Raw genomic sequence first — 25,468 nt, forward strand, 5'->3', positions numbered from 1 at the left:
CTGGGTGGAGACTTCAGCTTTTTCACCTCTGATACTTTTGGGGTGGTCTGTGGGAGATGGTACCAAGGCTATCAGAGAAGCCTGCAGGGTGCCGCTGCCTGAGCTGGAGGAGCAGCTCAGCAGGATGAGCCTGAGTAAGTGGGTTCTGTGGAGCTGAGCGAGCCGAGGAGTCGGGCCACGGTTACCAGCTATAGGGCACGGAATGCTGTCCCTAGGGCGATCTCTGGTCTTTGGCTCTCTCAAAGCACTCCACCACTCACTGGAACCAAGCCTAAATTAACACAACATGACAGTCTCTCCTCAAATATCTTTTAAGTGCAATTTCAATCTGAACCACACTTTCCATATGCCTAAGCATCTCTTCAGAGACCACGACTGGTCTTGTTAACAACTGGCACACTAAATGACACTTTTAAGAAAAAAAAACACCCACAAAACCCACAAACCTCACAGCTTGGCATCTGTTCTCCCTCCCCTGCAGAATGAATGCCACTTGGGCAACCGTGCAGCTGGGAACAGGAGTCTGACAGGGCAGGGTACCATTCCTGCTTCCAGATGCTGGATGCAAGAATGAAGCTAGCAGAGTTCACTCTTCTGAGACTTACATGCACTATCACTCAGATCTGCCCACATGGAAAGCCAGGAGTGTGTGTACATCTGCACTCCCAGTCCATGGTTACAGCATGTAACAAACCAGTGCTATCTGCCGGCTTTGAGGACTTCCTGTTTGTTCCACTTTGTGCTAAGTGCAAGGAGCCAGCAACAAAAGCCGATGGGCTGTATTTACATGAAACAGGGAAACAGCCTTAGAGGCAGAGAGGGGATTCGTGCTGCTTGGGGAGGGAGTCACTGCTAATGGTCCTGGAGTTTCTGGGGGCCGACGAAAAGGCTCTGTACACGCATCACCAAGTAGCACAGCTCTGTGGATATGTGAAAGGCCCCGCACCATATGCCCCGAACAGTGAGTTTCATGATGTGTGAATTGTATCTCGACCAAATGGCTAGAGAGAGAGAGGTTCAGAGGTGACAAGAGAGAGAAGCTCCACACAGTGCACACAGCAGGGGTAGTGCTGGGAGGACTCGATGATGGACTGGGATGACTCGATGATGGACTGGGAGGACTTGATGATGGACTGGAAGGACTCAATGAGGGACTGGGAGGACTCGATGATGGACTGGGAGGACTCGATGATGGACCAGGAAGTCTCCCAGGTGGACAAAGGGACCTCTGTGTGCTTCTGACAACGATGACACGGCAGGCTCAGTTTTCAGAAATTCTACTGTGCTATCACAAGGCACGTCTGGGGCAAAGACAAGCCGGAAACAGACGACATGTAGAACAGAGCACTCCCAAGGGCCAGCTAGGCGTGTGAGCCTTTCCTTAGACTATCGGGGACTTTATGAACTTAATTCCACTCTCAAATAATTTACAGTTCGGACAGACTGCTAATATACTCACGTGAATTAATATGACAGGGTCTAGGGCGAATGGCAGGAGACCTCAAGCCTTTCCTTCTGCAGTTTGGTTGCTAGTCCAATACACCTCCCCGTCAGTGAGGCCACATAGGCATTTGCCCCAAGTCAGATCTTTTAGGCTATGCAAGTGTTCACCTTCTTGTGATGGTGCCCCAGTTTCTCTTTGGTCTCTACCAAAAGTCATTAAGACGCTGAAGAACTTTAAAGAAAACAACCACAATAATTATGGGGCTGGAGCGATGGCTTAGTGGTTAAGAGCACTGGCTGTTCTTCCAGGGGACCTGGGTTTGATTCCCAGTACCCATCTGGAGGCTCAGCATCTGTAATCCCGGTTCTAGGGATCCAGTGCTTTCCTGGTCTCTGTGGGCACTGCACACTTGTAATATAAAGGCACACCTACAGGCAAAACATCTATATACATAAAAAAAAATCTCAAAAGAAGAGCAACAGCTACGTAATCAGAGCAGGAGCAGGGGTGGCGGCTGAGTGTCAAAGGGCTCGCTGCACAAGCCTGAAGACCCATGGGAAACACCAGGCATGGTGGCGTGCACACACAGAAAGACACATATGTACGGTTGTCTGACCATCCTTAATGTAGTTGTGGGGGGAAACAGTGAAGGCAGGCAGCCGGGTCTCTACTTCTGCCAAGTGTACAGCGTTATGACAAAGCATCCACTCTGTGCCCATGCAGCATGTTCAGCCTCATGTGAGAGACTCCAGAACCTCCAACTGGCTGGCAGGCAGGCAGGCACCGGCACACGTAAATAAAAGGACAGGGAAATAAGATGTGCCAGAAAGTGGAGAAGCTCAGGGAAGAATCAGACAGAAGAATCCACAGTGATTCAGCAAACCACACCAAATGCCATTATTTTAGGCCTTTCCCAGGAGATAGAAAACAGACAGAGTGTCAAAAACGCTGATCCAAGAGCCCTGAGAAAGGCCTTGGAACTGAACGGGCTTCAGGGAATGTCTGCAAGCCAGACAGATGGGCAGAGGATGGAGACACATGTGGCTCCAAAGCGGATGTGGGATACTGACGAAGCAAGAGGAAGCAGCAAACACCAGGGGACAGACGGAAAAGGGAAATCTATGACCAGACAGGGGTATGCTCCTCCGTGGCATGTTTATCTATCTGGACCCTAAAAAACCGGGGCATCGGAAGAATACAGGGTAAAAGCAGAAATGGGCGAATGCAAATCAAACAAGAAAGGCAGTATCTACACAGACACACATCACTCCTGACATTTTCCTCGTTGGGAAAACTTGGGACTGAAGCCAAGGGATTCGGATTCAATGGATTTGGTTTGGTTTAATCCGGTCATCTCAGCTGTGGACAGGAAGGGTGACGTGCTCACTGAGGTGACAGCACAGAGCATCCCCGGTGTGTTCCGGGCGGGCACCAAACACTGAACTAGACTAACCACACTAGCTACCTACTTTAGGCACAGGCGTGCAGGCAGGTCAAACCTGCAGGCCACTGTCTGCAGAGACATGATGCTGGGATGAGGTAGGACAATGACACAGTGAGTCACACTACATGTAACACCTGTTCCTATTGGAGCGCACCCCAGCCACACCACCTTGTTTTAAATCACCTTATCTAGAACCTTGGGCTAAACACTGCGGTCAAATTTAACCACTCAGCTTACCAGTGAAATCTGCATTTCATGTGACAAACCCCTTAGAAACATTGATAAAAATTTAAAGAAAATTGAAATACTGTATGAAAACCTTTAAAAGTAAAACCTGTCCTGGTGCTCACAGATAAGCGCTAGGTAAACCAGGAATGTTAAACACACACTGTTGTCTCTTCAGTGGGAGAGATGCACAACTGTCTTCTGCCCAGAAGGCTGGGAATGGAGGTGATAATAGCTTAGATGATCCTTGCATTATTTGTATGGTCAAGGAACCCCCAAACTCCTTCCAAACAGGGCTGGAGGTGGCTAACAGCGCAGATGACCTCTATGCTATCTGAATGACTGAGACCATACCAGATCCTCCCTCAGGCCCTTAAGTTAACACACGCAACCTGTCCTTAGAACCCATCTTCACGGAAGAGGTGACATGTGCTTTGAGAAGTTTATATGTAATGATGCCACCTTTGTGTACATGGGATTGTGTTACACCAGGGAACTTTCCAGATTGTATCATACTTAACTATGACTACAATAAAATGCCCGGTTTCAGACTCCAGAAGTTTGGACCAATACCAGCTACTGAGTCATGCTGAACTGGATTTCCTTCGAGCTTCACTTGGAGCATTACTCTGCTGGCTGTGGGTGTTTGCAGAGACCCCCCCCCCCACAATAATCAGAGCTCAGGAACGACACATCACACCCACAGAAATGTTTTAGAAGAATGATGGGTAGCATCATGACAAATAAACTCTACGGTAGGCACCACACTACGTGTCCAGTAGAGCCCACTGGTAAATGAAGAAGACTACCACCGAGTGAAAGTGGCGTCTTTGCTTTGGCAGTGCTGAGATTGGTTTTCCCTTTGTCCTAGTCAGCTTTAGAGAGTCACTCGAGAAAAGAAGTCCCAATGGAGGAACTGCCCAAATCAGCCTCTGGGTATGTCTATGGGGACCTGTCTTGACTGTGATGCTGGAGGGCCCAACCCACTGTGGGAAGGACCATCCCCTGGGCAAGTGGTCTGTGTAGGGGAATTAGCCGAGCATGAGAATGTGCAAGCCAGCAGGCAGTGCTCCTCCATGGTTTCTGATGCGCTGTCTTGGCTTTGAGTGAGTTCCCTGCTCAGAAGGTAATCTGCACGGAACTGCAATCTGCACGGAACCTCAAGCAGGCTTGCCTTAGAGCTCTTGCCTTGATTGCCCCCAGCGATGGACTGTGGCCTGTAAACTGAAATAAGGCTTCCCTACTCTTTTTTTAAAAACAGAAACAGATACGAAGCCAGAACACTTCTTACTCAGATTTTCATTAGCATGCCTAGGTCGCGCAGTAGAGACGGGACAGCAGCTAAAGTGTGTGTGCTTGGAAGTGTTGAAATTTAAAGCCCATGCCATAGCTCACCTTTATGCGGTCAGGGTCCACGTAATGCATTCTCTTCATGTCACATTCTTCAACAGTGTAATTTACCTTGAGGATGTACAGCAGCCACACTGCAAACACAACCGATGTACACCTGGGTGGGGAATCGGTACAGTAAATGCAGTCTGTGGCGCCCAGAGGAAAACATAAACTAAGTACAATCCAAGTTCAAATGGAATAAAAGTAGAATCTAAGACAGTGGTCCTTAACCAAGGGGTCAGAGGACCCTTTCACACGGGCTGCATATGAGACAGCCTGCATAGCAGACCTTTAAGTTATGATTCATAACAGAAGCAAAATTACAGTTATGGAGCAGCAATGGAAACAATTCTGTGGTTGGAGGTCACCAGAACACGAGGAACTGTATTAGAGGTCGAAGCAGCAGACAGGCTGGCTGAGAACCACCGACAAAGGGTCACCAGGGGTAAAGGGGACACCAGGTGTCATCTGGTGAGATAAATTAGCCATTTATGATTGTCTTTTTTTTTTTTTTTAAATAAGCAAATATAGAATCCTTTCCCACCCCAACTTTCTTTTGCAAGGGCAGACAATCCAAATAACAATGCTGATGATGGGACCGAACTACATACAGATACACACAGAATCTTGGCTTCGATCTTTTTTTTTTTTTTTCTTTCCTGCTTCTTTAAACAGTCAGGCCTTTAAAAAAGAAACAATCTTCGTGCAGGGAGAGGCGGGAAAACCACAGAGGCAGTTCTTAGGTATGAATTCTCAGAGTTTAAAAAACGATCTTACTGGTGGCTAACAGCCACCTGTAACTCCAGTTCTAGGGGACCCTCTCCTGGCCTCTGGCACTACACATGCGCATAGACATGTGCATGATACACAGACACACTTGCAGGCAAAACATTAAAAAAAAAAAAAAAAAAAAAACGATCTCCAGAGTACTTTAATCTGGAGGAAGAAAGGAGGAAGATTTCAACTTTGGCTGGTAGCAAAGAACCATCAAGCTCTTCCTTTGCTGGTCTTCTAGTCGCTGGGAAATAAGAGTCACCTGGTGCTGTCGTCTCTGATTTTCAGTATTTAGTGGTACTTAGGAGTCCTCAGGGCACTTTAATTTGTTGTATTTATATTAGCTCACAACAGCTAATCTATACCCGGAGTCTTCCCCCAACTGAGGTTTAATTAGGGTTTTCCCCTAACAACAGGTAGGAACCTCACTAACCACTTTTCCTAACCCTATGCTGTTGACCTGGAGAGGGGACAGGACCTGGACACTGTGCTTACTTGAGAATGTCTTTTAATAGCAAGCTGGGTCTTCTCATCTTGTTCTGGGTTCGGGTGTACCATTGCAGGGAGGTCCTTGAGCAATCTCTTCTCAGATCTGCAGAGGCGAACTCAGCTGGCATTTCTGGGAGGAGAGAGGGTAAGAAAGAAGCAGCGTCAGGCAGATTATACACTAAGATGCTAAAATGATACAGGTATGCTTGGAGTGCTACTTGGTGGTAACAGGGGCGGCTTTCTGATACCATGACTTGGATTAATCTACGGGAGTTAGGAGGAGCTGGTGTTAAGGAGTCACACCTGTATGATACCTAAAACTCTTCAGATGACAAACCACAGAACCAGAGCGGACAGCAATGGATGGGTTGCCAGGTGTGAAGGGAAAAAGGAGGTGTGCTAGTACATGCCGATAATCCCAGCACTTGGGAGGCTGAGGCAGGAGGATGGCGAGTACAAGGGCTGCACACATTGTCTCAGGGAAAATAAATAAATGAGGAGGAGTGTGGGGTGTGGCACTGTGAAGGGCCCTGAAGTGATGGAAATGTTCTGGGCCTTGAAGTATCCGTGCTGACATGCCTGTTAAGACATAGCACTATTGTTTTGCAAAATGCCATGGGGGGGGGTAAAGTTACAGAGAATCTATAGACTGTCACATATGAATCTACAACTATTCCAAAATTTAAAATCTTAATTTGGGGTAGGGGACTGGCAGGATGGCTAATTAGAACAAGGCAAGTCTGATGCCAGGAAATCTGGTGACCTGGTTTTGATCCCTGGGTTCCACTTAGTAGGAGAGAATTAATACCTGAAAGTTGTCTTCTGCCCTCTGCAAGTGTGTGAGTGTGCGTGTGAGTGTGCGTGCGTGTGTGAGTGTGTGTATGCGGGTGTATGTGTGTGAGTGTGCATGTGTGAGTGTGTGTATGTGTGTGAGTGGGTGTGCACGCATGTGTGCGTGTGCGTATGCGTGTGCATATGCATGTGTGCGTGTGTGAGTGTGTGTGCATGTGTGTGAGTCTGTGTATGTGTGTGCACGTGTGTGTTGTGTGCGTGAGTGTGCACGTGTGTGTTGTGTGCGTGAGTGTGCATGTGTGTTGTGTGTGTGAGTGTGTGTGCATGTGTGTGAGTCTGTGTATGTGTGTGCACGTGTGTGTTGTGTGTGTGTGAGTGTGTGTGCATGTGTGTGAGCACCTGTGTTGACATCAGAGGACAACTTCATGGCATTCACCTTCCCTTCCACCTTTATGTGGGTCCTGAGGATCAAACCCGGGTTGTCAGACTTGGGTGACAAGCACCCTTACTTTGTTTTGTAGGTTCCCAGTAAATGTTACAGCTCAGATGGAAAGGTATCCCGGCAGTCGGGAGCCAAAGGAATACAAAGTCATGCTGTTGATACCCTGGCTTCTCCCTCTCCCCGGGTTCTGCTCCTGACTCCTCTCCTCCTTCCCGCGGCTCCAGGGTTTCTCCCCAGCAGCCGCCTGTCCCTCCATGCTAGTCCTCTTCTGGACCTGTGCCTTCTCCTTAGGGAGCCCTTCCTGGTCTTGGGGGCCTCTCTAGTCCCTGGGTTCTCCCCCATCCCAGGATTGATCTTCTCTGGGCTCCCTTCCCTTGCCCGGGATTCATCATTGACAGGTGATGGCTCCTCACTGGCAGCTCAAAGGCTGGCAAAGGTCGTGCAAGCCTTAGGTGGTGCATGCCTTAGGTGGCTGCATAAGGGCTCTGCATGCAGACACCATGTGGAGCCGGGCCAATGGCAGCTCCATGACTCCAGTTTCGACACCCCCAACTGCTGAGACTTGTTCTAAACTGTCCCTGCCCTATGTAGGTAAGCGCCTCCCTCCTGCCCTTTCTCTTTCCTGATCAGTTAACACCTACACCCCACCCCCACCCCGCTCCCTTTCCCAATAAACTCCATGTGGGTTTGATGAGTTTGCTGGATTGTGTTTCATGTGGTTTGCCACCATCTTAGCTGCTGTCCCCATCAGGAAGTAGGCAGCTATGTGGCTGACAGCCATCTTTTGCTAGGGTGGGAGACGATAGATGTCATGTGACTTCACTGCTGTCTAGATTAAAGGTGACCACATGGCATAAACCAACCAAGGAGGCCACAGGTCTCCAAGATATTTTGGATTAGAATGGATTTTTGTATAAAAAAATCCTGTCCTGAAAACAAAGCTATAAAAACAAGGCTTATGAAAGATAGGATTTTAAAACAAGGCTTGTCTTTAAAAAAGGTATTAAAGCTGTATCTTCATGTGTTCACATACAAGAACGTACCTTGTGCTGGCAGCCAAACTCTGTAAAGTAAGAGTTGCCCAGGTGGTACTGGTTTTAAAGATAAGAAGGGGTCATAGAGAACAGCTGATTCTTGTCACTGTGTGTGTGGCAGGGCTGTTCATTCCTAAGGAGAGCCCGGGAAGGGACCCTAGCAGTTTTGGAGATAGATGCCTGTACCATGCGATGGCCACCAGACTCAGCAGCTGCCATGAATGGACCTGGCTGGGACCCGGAAGGCATGCTTTGATGCTGCTGAAGCTGAGGCCAGAGAGGTGGTCCAAGTCCCTGGGGGAGCCCAGGGGATTGTGGGTGGACCCCCGGTAAGGAGCATGGTGATGCCTGCACTGTTGGAGGTTGGTTATGCCTGGTCCAGACTGTGGCTGTGCTCTGTTTCTTCCCTCTGGAAGTCAAAACGGTACTTCACTGTTTGATATTGCAGGAGCCCACAGTTGAGACACTTTAAATTTAAGAGGAAATTTTGGGTGGCTGCAGAGATGGCTCAGAGGATAAGAGCACTGGCTGCTCTTCCAGGGGTCCCGAGTTCAATTCCCAGCAACCACATGGTGGCTCACAACCATGTATAATGAGACCTGGTGAACAGATGTACATGGAGGCAGAATGTTCTATTAAAAAGGAGGGAATTTTGGAGCTTTAAATTTAAATAAAAAAAACTAGATTTTTCTTTCTTCTTCTTCTTTTTTTTTTTTTTTTTAGTTTTTGAGACAGGGTTTCTTAGTGTAACAGAGCCCCGGCTGTCCTGGAACTCACTCTGTACACCAGGCTGGCCTCAAACGCAGAGATCCTCCTGCCTCTGCCTCCTGGGTGCCGAGATGAAAGGAATGCACCACCATACCCAGCTAAAACTGGTTTTTTTAAATAAAAAGGAACAGCTTTTAAAATATTTCAATTTATAAGACTGTTAAATTTACAAAATGTTTTACATTATTATTGTGTGATCTTAAAAAAATAAAAAGGCTAAAGAGTTAGGGCCACAACTAAGAACACCAGAAACTGGGATATTCCTAACTAGTAAAATAATGACCTAAGTGGCAAAGGGTTTAGAGGCTGCCTCTCCTTACCAAAGGTCTGTTCAGTCCGGCAGGGACTGATTTAAGACACTGGAAAGCACTGGCTGCTCCTGCAGAGGGCCCGAGTAAAAACGTGGTTCCTTATCTTAGCTGAACATAAGTAAACTGACACTCAAGTCATTTCCTTTTTCCCCTTCCCTCCCCACCCCCATACTCTAAATAACCTCTCCCTGAACTCCAGTTCTAACTCAGCAGATATTCTACCAACCCTACACTGAAAATATTTAATACCGCAGTGTATCATTCTACTTGAAGTACATTCAAAAAACAGTGTCAAAGACCTTATTAGGAAACCTTTGCTGAAGATAACACTGAAGCCTTAAATGAGAAGCCACAACAGCCAAGGCTGGAAAGTTTGCAAACTCTATGGTCAGCCTAGGGAGCAGAAGCAGAGGAGGCATGCTGGGACAGCGCTTGTGGCCTGTTCTAGTGGGAGTTCAGAAGCCACAGACAGAAGAGAACCGCTTATCTGGGACGGAAGCAATGGCCACTCGTGTGATATTTACCAACAATCTGGCTTATTTACCCATGCCATTAGAATCTGAGAGAAATTAAATTTAAAGACAATTGTTAGTATTCAGGCATCTGTACTGGCCTGCCCTTGGGGTCCTGACAGGATACGCCCTCAGCTGCAGCCATCTCTTCCCCCCTCTCCCTTCTCTTCTGTCCCCCTGTCCCCAGGGACTGGTCTCTGTCCACCGCTTTGTCTCTTCTCTCTCCTCTTCAAATAAACGTCCTCCTATGTGAGCCGTGTTGCATGGTGTTTTATTTATTTTTTTTAATTACAACATTGGTTCCCTGATCCAGAAAGGCTCTCCTGGAGTTTCCTCCTGCCTACCGGCAGTTTGAGACACACCAGAACCCCAGAACCCAGTCCACATGAGACAGCCTCTCTTTTCCACATCCCCTGGTCCCTCCACCCAACACGGGCAAGATTGGCGAGTCTCCCCCTCCCCCCACGTCTGGCCATTGCCCACTCATCTCGAGACTGTGGTTCCTCGACTCTTGGACAAGACCTGGTACCTGCAACCACAGGTCTCTCAGGCGTAGAGGCCCCCCCCCCCCCGCCCTGTGTGTGAGGACTCAACAGGCAGCGTGTGCCTTTCTCGTTTAATCCTCACGGGATAAAAAGCCATGGGATCTCGTTCTGCCTACCAAATATCCACTTCCCAGAACTCTAAGTCCTGGTGGAAGGAGGTGTCTTCTGCCTCCCCTCCCCCAGTAAACCTCTTGCAACGACTCTGCTGAGTGAGGCAGGTTTGTCTAGTGGCAGGGCCCACCAGAAGGTAATCACTTCATGCTGGGACCCTACCCAGCTGCTTTACCCCAACAGATCTGCTCTCTTCCATCTGCAACAAATCTGCATTCCCACTTACTGGCGGGAAGGCCTTCCACTCGATACTGGCGATTGGGTCTCTGGTGGGGCTACCTGCCTCTGACCCTTCCCCTGGATGGAAGGCTTCACTTCTCAAGCACAGCCCTCTCCTGGCTTCTCAAAGTCCCGGTGCCAGGAGACTATCTCTATCAGGCTCCAAGTCCTAGGCCCCTGCTGTGTTTGACAAATCACTGAGCAGCCCTCCCTGAATTGCGGGGCAATAGAAACGGCAGCCCTTGGGTCTTACTTCTCTGCCTCACTCATGGCAGCAGTATCACTGTCCACTGCTCCCACGGGGATGTTTTAGGAGACCCACTGACCACGCTGAAATCAGTTGTTACAGGACTACCAGCTGTTAGCCACAGAGCTGGAGGCGCAAGACTAGCAAGTGTCCAGGAGGTGAGACCCAACAGTCCCCAGGAAGTACTGTATTCACACCTTTACCCACCGAGCCATCTCACTGGCACCCGGTTATTTACCTTTGAAATGAAAGGATTTTAGGCACGGCTAAGGACTGACTGCGCTGCTAGGAGAAAAGTGAATACGGTTATATAAAAACAATGGGAGGAACTGTCACTTAAAAGGGTAGCTGCGAGGAGCCCAGGGAAGCCATGAGTCTGTGGAGATTGGATGACCCCCAAACTTTCATGAAATCAAGAATCAACTACTACACATAACAGTATAGATGCTTCAGAGCAGTAAAATCTGAAAAGGCTAATTGATCCTATGGATAATTGCCGACCTGACAGAGAGTAGGCAGGGAAGGATCGGGAAGGACAAGCCTAGAGCTGAGCTGAGCTGACTAGATCCTAAACACCCAGCAGTGGAACTCAAGTACATGAGTGCTTAAACAGTGAGCGCCAGCTAGGGCGATACTGTTCCAAACGACATCCGGAGTCGGGAAATCAGCGAGTAAGTCCGCATGATTGGAGAGGGCTGCCTAGAAGGGTGAGGGATTAGTCAGTGGAGGTTACACCCACGGGGACGGGAGGCTTATGAGAAATGGATTTCACAAGAGACGAAGGATTAGTCCAGTTGGCTGAATGCTACACTCCTAGTGGCTCTGAGGCAAGACCTAGGTATTCACTACTGTGTTGGTACAGGTGAAAGAGGAAGGAACCCAGAGGGCATCCTGAGGTAGACCAAGAGGAAGAGGAGGCAGGTGGACTAAGAAATGACGAAAGGAAGATGGTGAAGAAAGAACACACCAAGAATCTGGGCCTCAACCAAAGAAAGTTGGTTGTCAGGCTTGTGTGGTTTCCGGTGGTAGTGAACCTGGCGTGAGAGATGGCCAGATGCCGGTACCCAGGAGGTGGTAGAAAGAGGGGCTGTGGTTTCACAGAGCAACTGGCCTGACAGCCAGCCTTTCCTCCACAGATCCAAGTGAATTAAGTAAGCAGCAAGGCGTCTACCACATGGAACAAATGGACTGTTCTTTTCCTGTGCCTCTGTCCAGTCACTACCCATCCATGGAAGCAGCTGCTAGAGTTACTTTTGTGAATTTGTAAAAGGTAAAGGAGAAGAGATTGTATGGCAGGCAAGCTTCCCACGGAGGGGGGCATCGAGTGTTGTCTTAGTTTCCATGGCTGTGAAGAGACACCATGACCAAGCAACTCTTATAAAGAAAACATTTAATTGGGGCTGGCTTAGTCCATGTCGCCATGGTGAGAAGCGTGGTGGCGTTCCGGCTAGAGAGGAGGCGGAGAGTTCTGCATCCAGATCAGAATGCAGCAGGCTGAGATTGAGACACCCCTACACCACACCCACTCCAACAAGGCCATGCCTAATAGCTGCCATGCCCGATGAGCCATTTTCTTTCAAATCACAAGGCTGTACCTTAAACTTCCTAGGAATTGCCAGGCGGTGGTGGTGCATGGGAGGCAGAGGCAGGAGGGTCTCTGGGAGTTTGAGGCCAGCCTGGTCTACAGAGGGACTTCCAGGGCAGCCAGGACTGTTTCACGGAGAAACCCTGTCTCAAACACCAAAAACAAAACACTTCCTAGTAAACATGCAAATGCATGTAGTTCCAGTGGAAGAGGGTGGGAGCCATGCGGACATGTGAGCCGGGCACACGAAGCTAATGAGCTCAGCCCAGAGGCCTGGCTACTGTGGGGACAAGAGCAAATGCCTGAGAAGGATTGGCGCTGGGGTGTGGTGCAGGCAGAAAGAAGGCAGAATTGGAGTGTGTGCTGGCCGGTTTTAAGTCAACTTGACACAAGCTAGAGTCCTCTGAGAGGAGGCCTCCTCAATAAAGAAATGCCTCGGTAAGGTTGGCCTATAGGCAAGTCTGCAGGGAAGGGCCCAGCCCATTGTGGGTGGGGCCAACACTGGGCTGCTGGTCCTGGGTTCTGTATGAAAGCAGGCTGAGCAAGCCATGGAGAGCAAGCCAGTCAGCAGCATCCTCTATGGCCTCTGCATCAGCTCCAGGATCCTCCGGTTTGAGATCCTACCCTGACTCGGATGACTGTGATGGTTGTTCTTGGGTGTCAACTTGACTACACCTGGAATCAACTAAAACCCCCAAATGGGGCAGACCTGTTGCAGGTTTTTGCTTAATTTGAAGCGGAAAGATCCACTTCTAATCTGGATCTTTGAGATGGAAAGACACCTTTTTAAATGGGGATCTTTTGAGATGGGAAGACTATGCCTTCTGCAGGAAGTCTATGTAAAGACATTCTAGCACATACTGAAGATGGGGGGGCAGGGATGGGGACGGATTTATTCTGTGTTTCTTTACTCTAGAGAACCCTGACTAACACCATGGCATGTCAGACAAACCTTTTCCTCACCAAGTTGCTTTTGGTCATGGTGCTTCGTCCTAGCAATAGGAAACCTAACTATGACAGGGTCCCTCTGGCAAACTGGTATGAGTAGTATGTGACAGTGTGGGAAACAATTGCAAAGCCTGGGAGAATAGGAATAAACGCTGGGGTGACCAAAGAACCAAAGTAGGTTGCTGGCAGAGGCCTGTGCCACCTACTCCAGCTGGGTCAGAAAATGCTGAGTTTACATTTAGCTATCTGTCAGTGATTCCGGCAGCTAGGACTGGAAGGGAGAGGAGTAAAAGGCGACCATGCAAACAATGGGGTTTGGTACTGTGTTACGGCTGGGGGTATTATATTGATGATAGTAATAATAAAGTGAACTGTGCCTAAGATTGAGGAAACGCAGGCTCAGCATAAGGAGAAAATGCTATGACCAATGGATGCCCCAGCATGGGCTAGAGTCTCAGCTAATGGGGTGTATACAGTTCAGCCTGTTCCACCCCAGCTGCTACTGTTGATGATGCCAGCAATAACAGAAATGATGGGTAGTAATCAGAAGCTCATGCTATTTACCTGTGGGAATGCCAAGCCGAGAGCTTCAGTTATTAATGGGACCAAAGCCACCAATTCATTAGTGTAACTACATAGTGTAACTTTATAGTGTAACTATAAAGGAAATTATAACGAATGCATGGGGGTGGTTACAGTAACACTGTAAATTTGATCGTTGCCTAGTAAAGCTCCTGGTTGCCCTAGTTCAGCCCGAATAGGAATACTTAGGGTTGTCCCTACCTTTCCTGCCCAAGCCCTAAATGGCTCAAGCCCATGCTGGCTGCATGCAACATACAGCTTTCCCCTTTTCTGTAGAGCCACCCTCTTTCTGCAGCCAGAGTCAGCCCCTTAACTCAAGGTAGGGTCACCTGTGAGAGCAAGCTGAGCTCTGCTAGGGACATTGCCAGGGTCACGAGAGGCAAACCTCTCAGGCCCCTCCCAGCTTCCATTTATAGCAGAGTTGCCACTGCCTCCCCAACAGCAGAGCTACCATTGTGGTGACACATTGTTTATGAATTATTAAAGCTTTCCCGAGGATTCAGAAAGCAAAGACAGCCACAAGCTACAGAAGCCAGGCACACACCTTTAATCCCAGCAGCCAGAAGCTTGGAGGTGGCCGTACACACCTTCAATCCTAGGATTTAGAGTTTGAGACTTGGTGAAGAGCACACGTGTGGATCAGCCCTTTCAGCCTGAGCTCGAGGTGAGAGCAAGTGGCCCGCTGCTTTGCTTTTCTGATCTTCAGCTTGAAGCCTGAACCCCAATATCAGTCTCTGATTCCACTTATTTTTCCTGTAACATACCATGACCTCCCCAAGAGCAGAGTTACCACAGCCTCCCCAACATCAAAGTTGCCATGGCCTCCCAAACAGCAGAGTTGGCTGGGGCTTCTCATAAACTGGGCATGCCGCTTGCCCAGGTAAAATTCAGTTCCTGCAGTAAAGGAGGAAATAGGTAAGTCTGGAACTGATAGGGACAAGGAAGATAAAATCCTTACAGAGATAAAGTCACAGTGTGGGAGAACAAAGTGCAAACTTAACTTGGAAACGGCTACCCTGAAGGAGTGAGACTGAAGGAAGCCAAGTATTAAGAAAAAGGCAATCTATGCTGGGCGTGGTTCGTCCCACTTGCAATCCCGGCAATCGGGAGGTAGAGGTCGAATTACTGCCAGCCACAGCCTGGGGTTCAAGGGAAGAAAAAAAAGAAGGAAGGGAGGTGCCTTTGTAGGCTTTAGATAATTCTAGAACTCTCATCATTTAAGCTGGATACTAGTCCTCGAACAGAATGCTCTTAAATTGCTTAACCTAGGGGAGGGGCTGCCATGGACCCTGACATGCCCACTGGAAAGGGCCATTTTCACTGCTCCTTTCTGTCCCCAAGGGGACACAGAGAGGAAACAATGGCTGAGCTCTGCTTTGGAAGCCAACCTGCCAGGAAGTGGCCGGATCTCAAGGACAGTAAGTGGGTGTGCTGCCGGAGAGGGGATGTTCAGCAGCAGTGTCCGCCGCCCACGGAGCAGAGCAGTCTAAGAGCTGGCAGGGGGCAGGCATGGCAGTCAGCGCTGCAGCTAGCACGAACACGAAGGGGCCAGGCTGCAATAGGATAGGCGCCTGTAAAAAATGCAATTCTCTTCTATTCTTACCCCAAAGGGAGAGGCAGCTTGAAGCAATGCTGGACACGGTTGTTTCCTGATTGCTTCAACATGCTGGCCCACCGAGGACACTGCTGAGTGAAATAAGCTGGAAACAAATCCTACCTGATCTTACTTACACGTGCATTGAAAAACAAACAAAACAAAAACCTTCAAAATACAGATACAGGCAATTCACCAGCGGCTACCACGGGCTGGGTTAGGGGAAGGAAACAGAAAGCCCATGGGAAACATAGAATGAACAAGTACAGATATGTAATGTAACATGTGAAGGCTAAAGCTAATGCTACTAACTGGGTGTGGGACACACGCCATAACCCCAGCACTGCTGAGTATGAGGCAGGCCTGGGTTACACAGAGTTCTGGGCCAGCCTGGGCTTGTCTTAAAAATCCTAAATCAAAACAAGCAACTTTAAAAAGTAGATTAAAATGTTTGAGGGACTCCTATTAGGTTAAGTGTACTTCAGCTGCTCTAATCACAAAAAAAAAAAAAACAAACAAACATACAAAAACAAAACAAACAAAAAACAACAAAAAAACTGTGAGATGACAGGTCTATTACTCTGTACTATGGTGGCCACTTTCGTATGTTTATGTGTCACAGAACGTGTTGTAAACCTCACCGAGCCATAATAAGATCACCCAGGAGCATAACCTTACCCTTAAGAAGCCCTTGACTTCTAACTTCTCTTCCCATTCTAGAAGGCAACACACACACACACACACACACACACACACACACACACACACACACACACACACAGGCTTACTTAGAATCCTAGCCTGTAACCACAGAGACAAGGTATTCAATTGGTCTTTTCAAGACATGTTCAGCTTCATAGTTTGTGGGAAGGGGCAGTCCCATCCATCATCCGATCCGGTGGGGCTGGCGAGATGGCTCCACTGTTAAAAAATTAGAGTTCTTACCATTCCTGGAGATGACCTGGGTTTGGTTCCCACACACATGAGGCAACTCCAGCCCAGGGGTCTGAACTCAGGCCTCCACGGGCACCTCTGCCAACTTAGTGCACATAAACTCACACAGGCAAATACATAACAATAAAAAGTAATCGTATTTTAAAATGTCTTTCGGGCAGCAGGACGGTTCACTAGGAAAAAACACTTGCTTCTATGCCCCACATCCTGAATGTGAACCCCAGTCTCACATGGTGAGAGAGCAGACTCCCACAAGTTGTCCTCTGACCTCCAGACTCCCGCCATGGCATTCAGGTCTACAAATACACACACACACACACACACACACACACACACACACACACACACACACACACACACACACGACTTCAATTAATAAAATGTAGTGATTTTTAGAAGACGTCCCTAGCTATTGCCACACTCCTGAGGGACAAAAAGCACACTTGGCACGTTGGGACAGTTATTATAGGTATTGATATTTCAACACTGCCTCGTCTCAAAGTCAAGATAGCAGTCAGAACGAAATGCAACACTGGAAATAAGAAGAGAAACTAAAGACGTCTGCATTTCGGTATCTAGTGTTCTGTGTTGGGGTTGGAAGGTTCAATTTCAGGATCTCTTAGTTTATCAAGATAGTGGTCTGGCCCTTACCTGTCAAGGGTATACGACACAATAAACATGCACTGGCCTGAATCCACACACAGAGGTGAGCTGAACAAAGCCGGCTACTCCTGCTGTCGGAGTACTTCACCCAATCTTACTCCCATCACCCAAGTTGGGGGGCCCACCCCAAACACAATACCCCCTCCCATTTCCACAGGGTGGGCAGGGTCGCATCTGACTTTCCCTAATATGCAGTTTCCTAACAGTATCAAAAACCACAGAAAGTGCTGGTGGCTGAGGCTTCCCCAACCGTCTCCCAGTAAGCATGTGTACATATAAATCTTAAAGCCCTCCCTCTATTATCTCAGCCAGGGTTAGCAACCTGGCCCTGACACAAGACCCACTTGAGTCGGTGAAACACTGGAATTCCTACGCTTCGTGCCCAGAATGTAACACCTGGCAGGCTCAGATGAAGATGCCTGTTTTCAAGCAAGTCCCCTCATGCTATGTGGGTGCAGCACTTAAAAAGCAATCCTCCTCTTCAGCAAGCTTTTCACAGCAGAGATAAACACGTGGCAGAACGACAGGTTTCGGCCTGAAGACAGTCAAGATTCTTCTGCAGACAGAGCCAAGTTACAAGGGTCTGTCTTCCGCGAGGAGCAAAACCACTGTTCTGCTGACAAGGATGAATCCTACTGTTTGTTTAAAAACGGCCCCAAACACCTCCCATGGCAGCTGAACCCTCACCTCTTTCCCACAATTGAGAATGTCACCAGAATGCTATGCCACTATATACAAAAACAGGACAAGTTGAAGCCAGATAGACACCCAGCCCATAGTGCACGCCCTAGGCTATGGCCCCCTTCAGAAGACATCTCCCCCTCACGGCTTCCACACCAAACAAGACATCTATCTGGGTTGTTCTGTTGTGGATATGTACGGTTGACAACTCAGGATTTCTAGCCAATAGCTTTATAGTTAACACTACCTTACGAGTTGAAAACAAAATGCCGGAAACATCTTCAAGTACCCTGTCACACTAACAGCAAAGTGCACAGTGAGGAGAACATGGGTATGCCTTTTCATTCTAAAAATGTTTGGAGTTATGTACAACTCTGACACAGTTTCAGGGCACTCCGGACACTCACGGCCACTTCATGTAAATCACTGACACTTTAAGAAACTACAATATGAGCGTGACCAATTGTGTAGTTAAACCTGACCAGGGGAATAGATACGGCTCAAATAAGAAGTGCACCAATCACGACTCTCTCCTCTGAGGTATTCACAGGAGACAAAGGTTTGTCCATCCTCTTCTTTCTCACTTTTTCCAGGCAACTTCAGCAGGACTCTTGACATCATCGAACTCCCCTTTAGACTTACGTCAGCAACATGCTTCTCCTTCAGCTTTGCAGCCTTGGTAATGGAAGGTGACCTTCCACTGTCACTAAGTTGGTCCACATCTCACGCAGCTTTTCTGCTACATCTCCGGTGAGATGCCAGGACGTGTGGATTTGATCTTGGGGTGGAATTCAGTGCCGAGTAATACCCAAATGGTGGCCTCCCGCGGGCATCTGGGGTCTTATTCTTGCCTCCTCTAGCTTGGTTCATACTCTTTCATTTCCCGACCACAGTGTACTTTCTCTGTCTTTCCCATTTCATCAAACTTCAATTTCTCTTTGCTGGACGCGCTCTTCCGCCGCTCAGGGCACTTCTTGGAAAAACTCTGCAAAACTGTCTGGGGCCTCTGGGTTTTCTTCTCCTTGGCTCTTCCTCGCATGTATGCACCTTGCCCTTCGGTTTCTTGGTCACCCTAACTATATTGCTCTCTAGTCTCACCAGCTGTTTCTTAAGTGTCACAAATAAGACCACTTGAACGTGTGTGAGCCGAGGAAGGGGCAGGTAAACCAATCAAATCCCATGTACTAGAGGGGGTGTGCCCGGGAGAAAAAGCAACCGGATCTCTTTGATGCCACCACCCCCTAAGGAATCAGGAAGATTAAAACGCCCAACTGTCTGTTCATTTGATGTGGGCCAAGTTGCACTGGAGACAGTTTACTAATCCACAAAGAACAGGGTTGGGAGTAAGCTTCCTATTGCTCATCTTCCTTTCTGGGACGTTAGAATCCTCACTCATCTAACTTTTCAAAGTAAGAACGGTAGCTAGCTTGGCCAGCTAGATGGGCACTAAAATGTTGGGGTCATGGGGGGGAGAGAATGAAAGCAGGAATAAACGGAAGAATTAGACTAAAGACCCCTCCCAAAAAAGAAAGAATGGAGGGATTATTTTTTAAAGTCACACACACACACACACACACACACACACACACACACACACACACGCACTCACACGCGCGCACTCTCTGAATGCAGCTATGGGCTGGGCTTGAGCAGACAGCCCTGAAGGGTGGGAGAGGAAGGCTGGCAGGGAGAAGTAGGCTGAAAGGGTAGGAAAGAGCAGCACACACACACACACACACACACACACACACACCACCTCCCTTCCTCCGCCCCCTGGAGCTCAGCAGGTCCAGAAGAGCTCTGCAGCTGCCCCTCTGCAGTCCACCCCCAACAAATCTGTTACAAGCCCCAACTTGGAGATCCTCCTCTGGCTCCAAGAACTGGCCCCCACCACGACCTTTCCACAGGGGAACCAGCTGGAGTATAAAAGGCTTCTGGGACTGGGTTGAAAAAGAGTTGGGGGTAGGGGCGGCACAGATTGGAGTCAATCTGGAAGGGGTGAAGGAGTCTGGGGGAAGAGCTAAGGGTACCATCAAAGTATGCACGTATGAAAGTCTCCAAATGTAATGAAGACATGCCACCTCTAGAAGGGTGAGATTTCTACTGAAAGATTTCTACAACTGGGGCTCTCTCAAGGCACGGGGGGGGGGTACTTTTTGTTTGAAAGGTCTTGTTTTGAGACAGCATCTCCCTATTAGTCCATACTCAAATTCAGGATCCTTTTGCTCGGCCTCCTGAGTGATGGAATTACAAGTGTATGAACGCCACATTGCCAATGTGGGCAGACCCACCTTTAACGGGCAAACACTGGGGCTTGTACTTTATCTGCTATCGAGGGCTGGACCACAACATCTTACAGTGCACAGATCCCGTGTTTGGTTTTAAACACACTGCACACAAAGTCTGTGGGAAACTTCCGTCATAGAACTGTGGTAGGTTCAGTTTAAATCAGGAAATGGGTTGGTCAGAGCTGGTTGACCAGATGCCCCTAAGCCCAGCCACAGACCAGAAGCCTCTTAGAATAGCAGAAGTAACGGGCATGGCAGGAAGAATCCGGAGCAGAGACTTGGTTCATTCTATTCCCAGAGAGGCCAGGAGAGAAACATGCTGAGAAGTAGTCAATAGTAGAGAAAATGAGCGGCAGTGGCCGTGTAAGACGCAGCCATGCCACGGCCTCTGGTGCCATGGTGTCAGGGCACCTGGAGTTGGAGGCTGCACTTTGCTTTCCAAACTATTTTAGTACACAGAGAAAGAGTGCATCAATAATTCTCATTTACCCCCCATGGCTAACATAGGCTCTGCTGTCCTGTTAGTGCGTAATATGCATAACTTACTGAAACACCTGAGAGCAAGCTGCAGGCATGATGGGCCTGAATATTTTATTTTCCTAGAAACAAAGTCCCTCCTTATGCAAGCACAGCACGATGGTCAAGGGCAGGGCAGGAACACGGTTTCAAAACTAGGCTCTAACATAAAGGCCTTGGGTTCTAATAGTTCAGTGATGACTTGTGAACAAAAAGAACAATAAGATTTTTTCCCCCTTTTCCAGGACACAGTCCAGGATCACACGTGAGGCCCAATGTCATGTCTCTTTGGCTTCCTTTAATCTAAACGGTTGTTATCTCTCGTGACCTTGGCATTCTTTAAAAAGTACAGGCAAAGTATTTTGTAGAACATTTCCCAGTTGGGGTTCATCTGATGTTTCTTCACCGTTAGATTCAAGTTATGCACTGAGTCAGAGTAGCACACTGGGAGGCCACGCCTCCCCCCCTCCCCTCCCTCCCTCCCTCACCCCCCCTCTCTCCGCCAGAGAAGGGCATAAGGTGCCTTCCTCTATTGTTGTCTGTCTTATTCCTTCCATTTTGTTTGTTTGTTTTAGCTCCTGTCTGGACCCAGCCACAACCCTGGGGTTACCAGACTGCAGCTACACCCAGTTTTCGCCCAGGTGCACAGCAAGCTCTCCTCCCCGCTAAGTCATCTCCCCAGCCTCAAACTCTGGCTTTGATAAAGTAAGAAACTCAGGAATATCTGACAGTGGGAAGATTAGCAAGGCGTTGTCTGACCCCCGAGCACTGCTACTGCTCTTATCTATACCGCTCAACCTCTATCTCATATGATTTTACATGAAAAGAATTTTGCTGTCGTCCATATTAGCTTCTTCAACTGATACTCCACTAGGGAGGCATCCCCATAACGAAGAGCTTAGAATGGCTAATGTTGTCAATCGGCCCAAGGATGGCCAACAACTAGCATCCTTCCAGAAGCATAAGAGAGAAGTGAATGTAGAACACAGACTGCCTGTGGGCATTACGGCTTAAATTCCCACACGGCCTCAGTTAGGAGGGGCTGCCCTGCAGGGTAGGGCATTCTTTGTTCTCTTAACAAGTCTCCCTACTCTCAGGTTTTTGGTTTTTTGTTTTAAACTAAGTAACCTTAAATCCAATGTGCTCTTCCTGCCTTGAGCTCCCTGGGGTCATGAACCACCATGCCCAGATTTATAACCCTTTAAATAAACATTAAATAAGCAAATGTTACATACCAGGGACTGAGAATAGGAAAATAAATAGGGCATCATCCCTTTACTCTTCCAATGAATAGTGGACCAGGAACTTCCCAAATACTCAGCATCAACAATGAGACAGTGGGGTGGCAGATGGGTAAGGAGCCACAGGTCCGACAGAGGAAATCGGGGAGGCCTCCCAAGGATGTGGCCAGTGAGTGGATGTTCCAAGGGTGAAAAAGATTTCAGAGTGTGCTGTAGATGGAACGTATTGATTGCTTGGAGGTGTGCTGAGGAAGGATACAAGGAGGTCTAAGGGACAGTGGTCATAAGAGTCAACAAAGAAGACACCACACCGGGACATCCACTCAGCAGTTCTAAGCAGGACAGTGGTTGATGATAACCTAAGCAGGGCAAGGCCAAGGCCCTGGGTGGTCAAGAGATCACTGAGCTCGTGGCTGTGAAGGGTGACTGAGCTGCTGAGCCAAAGCCAGCAGGGCAAGAAGGCGGTCAAGCAGGAGACACCCAGGAGTGAGGCGCCTCAGAACCTGGTGGCTGAGCTGGGAGGAGCAATTCCTAAAGTAATAGAGCCTGCAAGGTTTTGATGCTGGGTATAGCTCTCAAGACAATTTATTGGCAGAAGTGGGGACACATTTAAAGACAAAGAGAACAGAGGGAGCAAGACAGGACGCTACGGGAAAACTGTCCAGACGATTTCTCCTTCCTTGTGAGTTCCCTTGTGGCTTATGTGAGAGCTTTCCAGTGTGGGGGGGGGGGGCATACATGACCACATTATCACCGTCAAAGAATCTGCTACGGTAAAACAAGTCTGTGGCAATCTCTGCCTGCCCCGAACATAGCGGACTCCAGAAGTGAAGTTTTTAATGGAAGATTTCCCTATAAAAGGGAAAGATAAGTTGGTAGGCGGAATAAATCATACTTCATAGGAGAAAATGAAAGCCAGAAGGACAGACCGTTCGAAAAAACAACTGTGAGGCCAACACAAATAAAGGTCCAGCATCAGGACCTCCCCCGCATGCTCGGAGACAATGGAAAACAGATGAGACAATGGACAAGGCACTATGATGCCACCATCCCCCACCCCAGAAAGCAGCGGCAAAGGTCAGGTTCTTGAGATGGTAAAGTATGACCATAACATTACCAAACAGACCTTAGATATACTCCGGAGGGAGCCAGGCTGGTGGGGACGGGCGCTGGGGGTTTGCTAGGCAGTTGGGACATTAACCAGTGCCGATAAAAACCGAGTTCGCCGGGCAGGTGCAGAACACATCAGCTAAACCCCAAATCAGGAAGCACAATGAAGTGACAGGCACAGTGCAGGACCTGGCAACTGACGAACGAACGAACGGGAGATGAAAGGCAAGAGACGGTGTCTGGGCCAGGTCAAACTCAGATCAGCCCCCACTTCTGAAGTGACTGAGACACAACACAGGTGGCCTCTCACACCCCAACCGTGCACCCTTTTGTTTACTTATTTTACTTTTTGTTTTCTGAGTCAGGTCTCTCTACACAGCCCTGGGTATCCTAGAAAGCATTATGTAGACCAGCTTGACCTTGAACGAGGGATCCGCCTGCCTCTGCTTGCAGAGTACTGGGATTAAAGGCGTGCGCCACTATGCCTGGCAGGAAGCCTTTTATCTTGAACACTTTATTATTGTTGTTGTTTAATTAATTAATTAATTAATTATTATTATTATTATTTTTTTTTACAAATTTTTCTTACTGTGGTGGTCTGAGTGAAAATGGCCGCAGCAGTGAGTGGCATTAGACATTTTCTTACTGTGGCAGTCTGAGTGAAAATGGCGGGGCAGCGGCACTGGTAGGTGTGCCTGGCCCAGTGCCACCCTCCCGCTACCGCTGGTCCAGGAGGGGAACTTTCTCAGCCCCTTCTCCACGTCCGCCTGTGCCCTACCACGCTTCCCGCCATGATGAGAATGGGCTCAACCTCTGAGACTGTACAGCAGCCCCAATTAAGAGCTGCTGTGCTCACGGTGTCCCTTCGCGGCAATAGAAATCCCAACTGAGACACTTACATTTGACAGTTTCACACATTACATAAGTGAATGGTACTCATTTTTATACACGCCTCCAGGCCTCTGCCTCCCAACAAATCTCCCTTCCACTTTCAGGACTGCTTTTGCTGTGGACCAGAGTTTAATTAGTGTTTCTTGCCCCAGCAAAGACAACTTATTAGTAGCTACTCCACTGAAGAAAATGACAACCCTTCTCCAACAACCGTTAATTACCAATGGTCCCTTGGGGAGGGACTTTATCCTCCACCCAGGATAAAATGTTGAGGGGCCCCAAATATTTTAAGCCAGCATCTGGGCAGGCTCCGAAACAGACACACCAGGTTTCAGTCACACATGGGGTACGTATCTGGTGCCGGCAGCGGAGGGATGATCCGCTGAGCCTAAGGGAGAAACGAGCAGTCCCTAGCGTAGGTGTTGAGATTACGCTAGAGGGATAAAAGGGGTTTTCTAAGTGTAACTGGATGTAGAAGAAACTCCCTCATGAGGCAATACCAGCTGGAAGGCTGCCATGGAGACCCAGGGGAACAATGATGCTGCACTAGAGACGTAGAAACCTGGACAGAGCTACCTCAGCCACCTCAAAGCAATGCCACCAATTCCGACAGGGTCCCTTCCGGGGGATGGGAATACATTATTTGCTGCCAAGCTGTGGGAACAGTGGCCTCATCAACAACCTCCAGGCCTAGGTCTAAATCCTAACTCCAAACTCTGAAATGTCTTTTTTATCTCAATGCCCTCCTTTGTAAAATGGATGGGACAGTGGTACCAAACCGGGTTACAGTGAGGTCAGCTAATCCGTGTAACAGTTCTACAGCAGGTGAGAACAGAGTGGGAAGATGGCTTCTCCTGCTTTACAGTGTAGAGAGTGGGGGCAGGGTTTGAAGGTTTAGTGTGACTAATGGAGTATATAGTATTCAGTAATGTTTCACCTACGGTTGGAAGCATGTCACTATGCGTTGCTAGGTGCATGTGAGTTTAGAAGTCGGTATCTTCCAGAGACATGGAGACTTGAATCTGCCGGTTCCCTTTTTACTTTTTCAGAGATTGATTGCATTCTTCTTCTTCGTTATATTTTGATTGTGACTGTGTATTGTATGCCTGTGGAGGCCATGCTCTTTTTTTTTCTGAGTTCTCTCCTTCCAGCATCTGGGTCCTGGGGGTCACACTAAGGTTGTCAGCCCTGGCAGCAATGGCCTTTGCCCACGGAACCATCTTGCCAGCCCCTTATTTTTATTTTGTAATTTTGTGTGTATGCCCACCCTGCATACCCTGCCTGTAGGCTGCCTAGTGTGGGTGATGGGAATGGAATCCCGTTCTCTGAAAGGAACTCTTAGCACTAAGCCAGCTCCTCAGTCCCAGTCAGCTTCTCCGTACTTTTTTTAAAGGTAGGCTACTAGAACAATTTTAAATTACAGGTTCAGGTTCTTTCCACTGGAGAGCACCAAAATAGAAGGAAGATAAAGTGGAAGCCTATGCCAGCTGAAAAGCCCCAGCCGACTAAGGTCACAGAGAGTGACAAGCTAAGAGAAGGAAAGATCAGAGGCCACTCTGTCCTCCTAACTGTCTTGCTGCCTGCTGGAGTCAAGATAAAGAAAGAGGAGACCAGAAAAGGAGTGAAGAACGGGAGGGCGGAGAGAGCCATGAAGGACACATTCTCT

The 25,468-nt window shown here is 48.4% G+C and overlaps 1 protein-coding gene across 2 annotated transcripts in view; it reads right to left on the reverse strand.

Moving 5' to 3' along the window:
• St3gal5 (ST3 beta-galactoside alpha-2,3-sialyltransferase 5) overlaps positions 1 to 25,468 on the reverse strand; it is a 43,015-nt gene that overhangs the window by 13,010 nt on the left and 4,537 nt on the right. For both annotated transcript variants that reach the window (XM_051202910.1, XM_051202911.1), the window contains exons 2-3: positions 5,775 to 5,898; positions 4,509 to 4,620 (exon numbers count right to left, since the gene is read on the reverse strand). In XM_051202910.1, coding sequence (XP_051058867.1) covers positions 4,509 to 4,620; positions 5,775 to 5,898 — 236 coding nt within the window. The remainder of the gene's footprint in view (positions 1 to 4,508; positions 4,621 to 5,774; positions 5,899 to 25,468) is intronic.

The sequence above is a fragment of the Phodopus roborovskii genome, unplaced genomic scaffold (genome assembly GCF_943737965.1).
Source record: "Phodopus roborovskii unplaced genomic scaffold, PHOROB, whole genome shotgun sequence".
In the NCBI taxonomy this organism is placed as follows: Eukaryota; Metazoa; Chordata; class Mammalia; order Rodentia; family Cricetidae; genus Phodopus; species Phodopus roborovskii.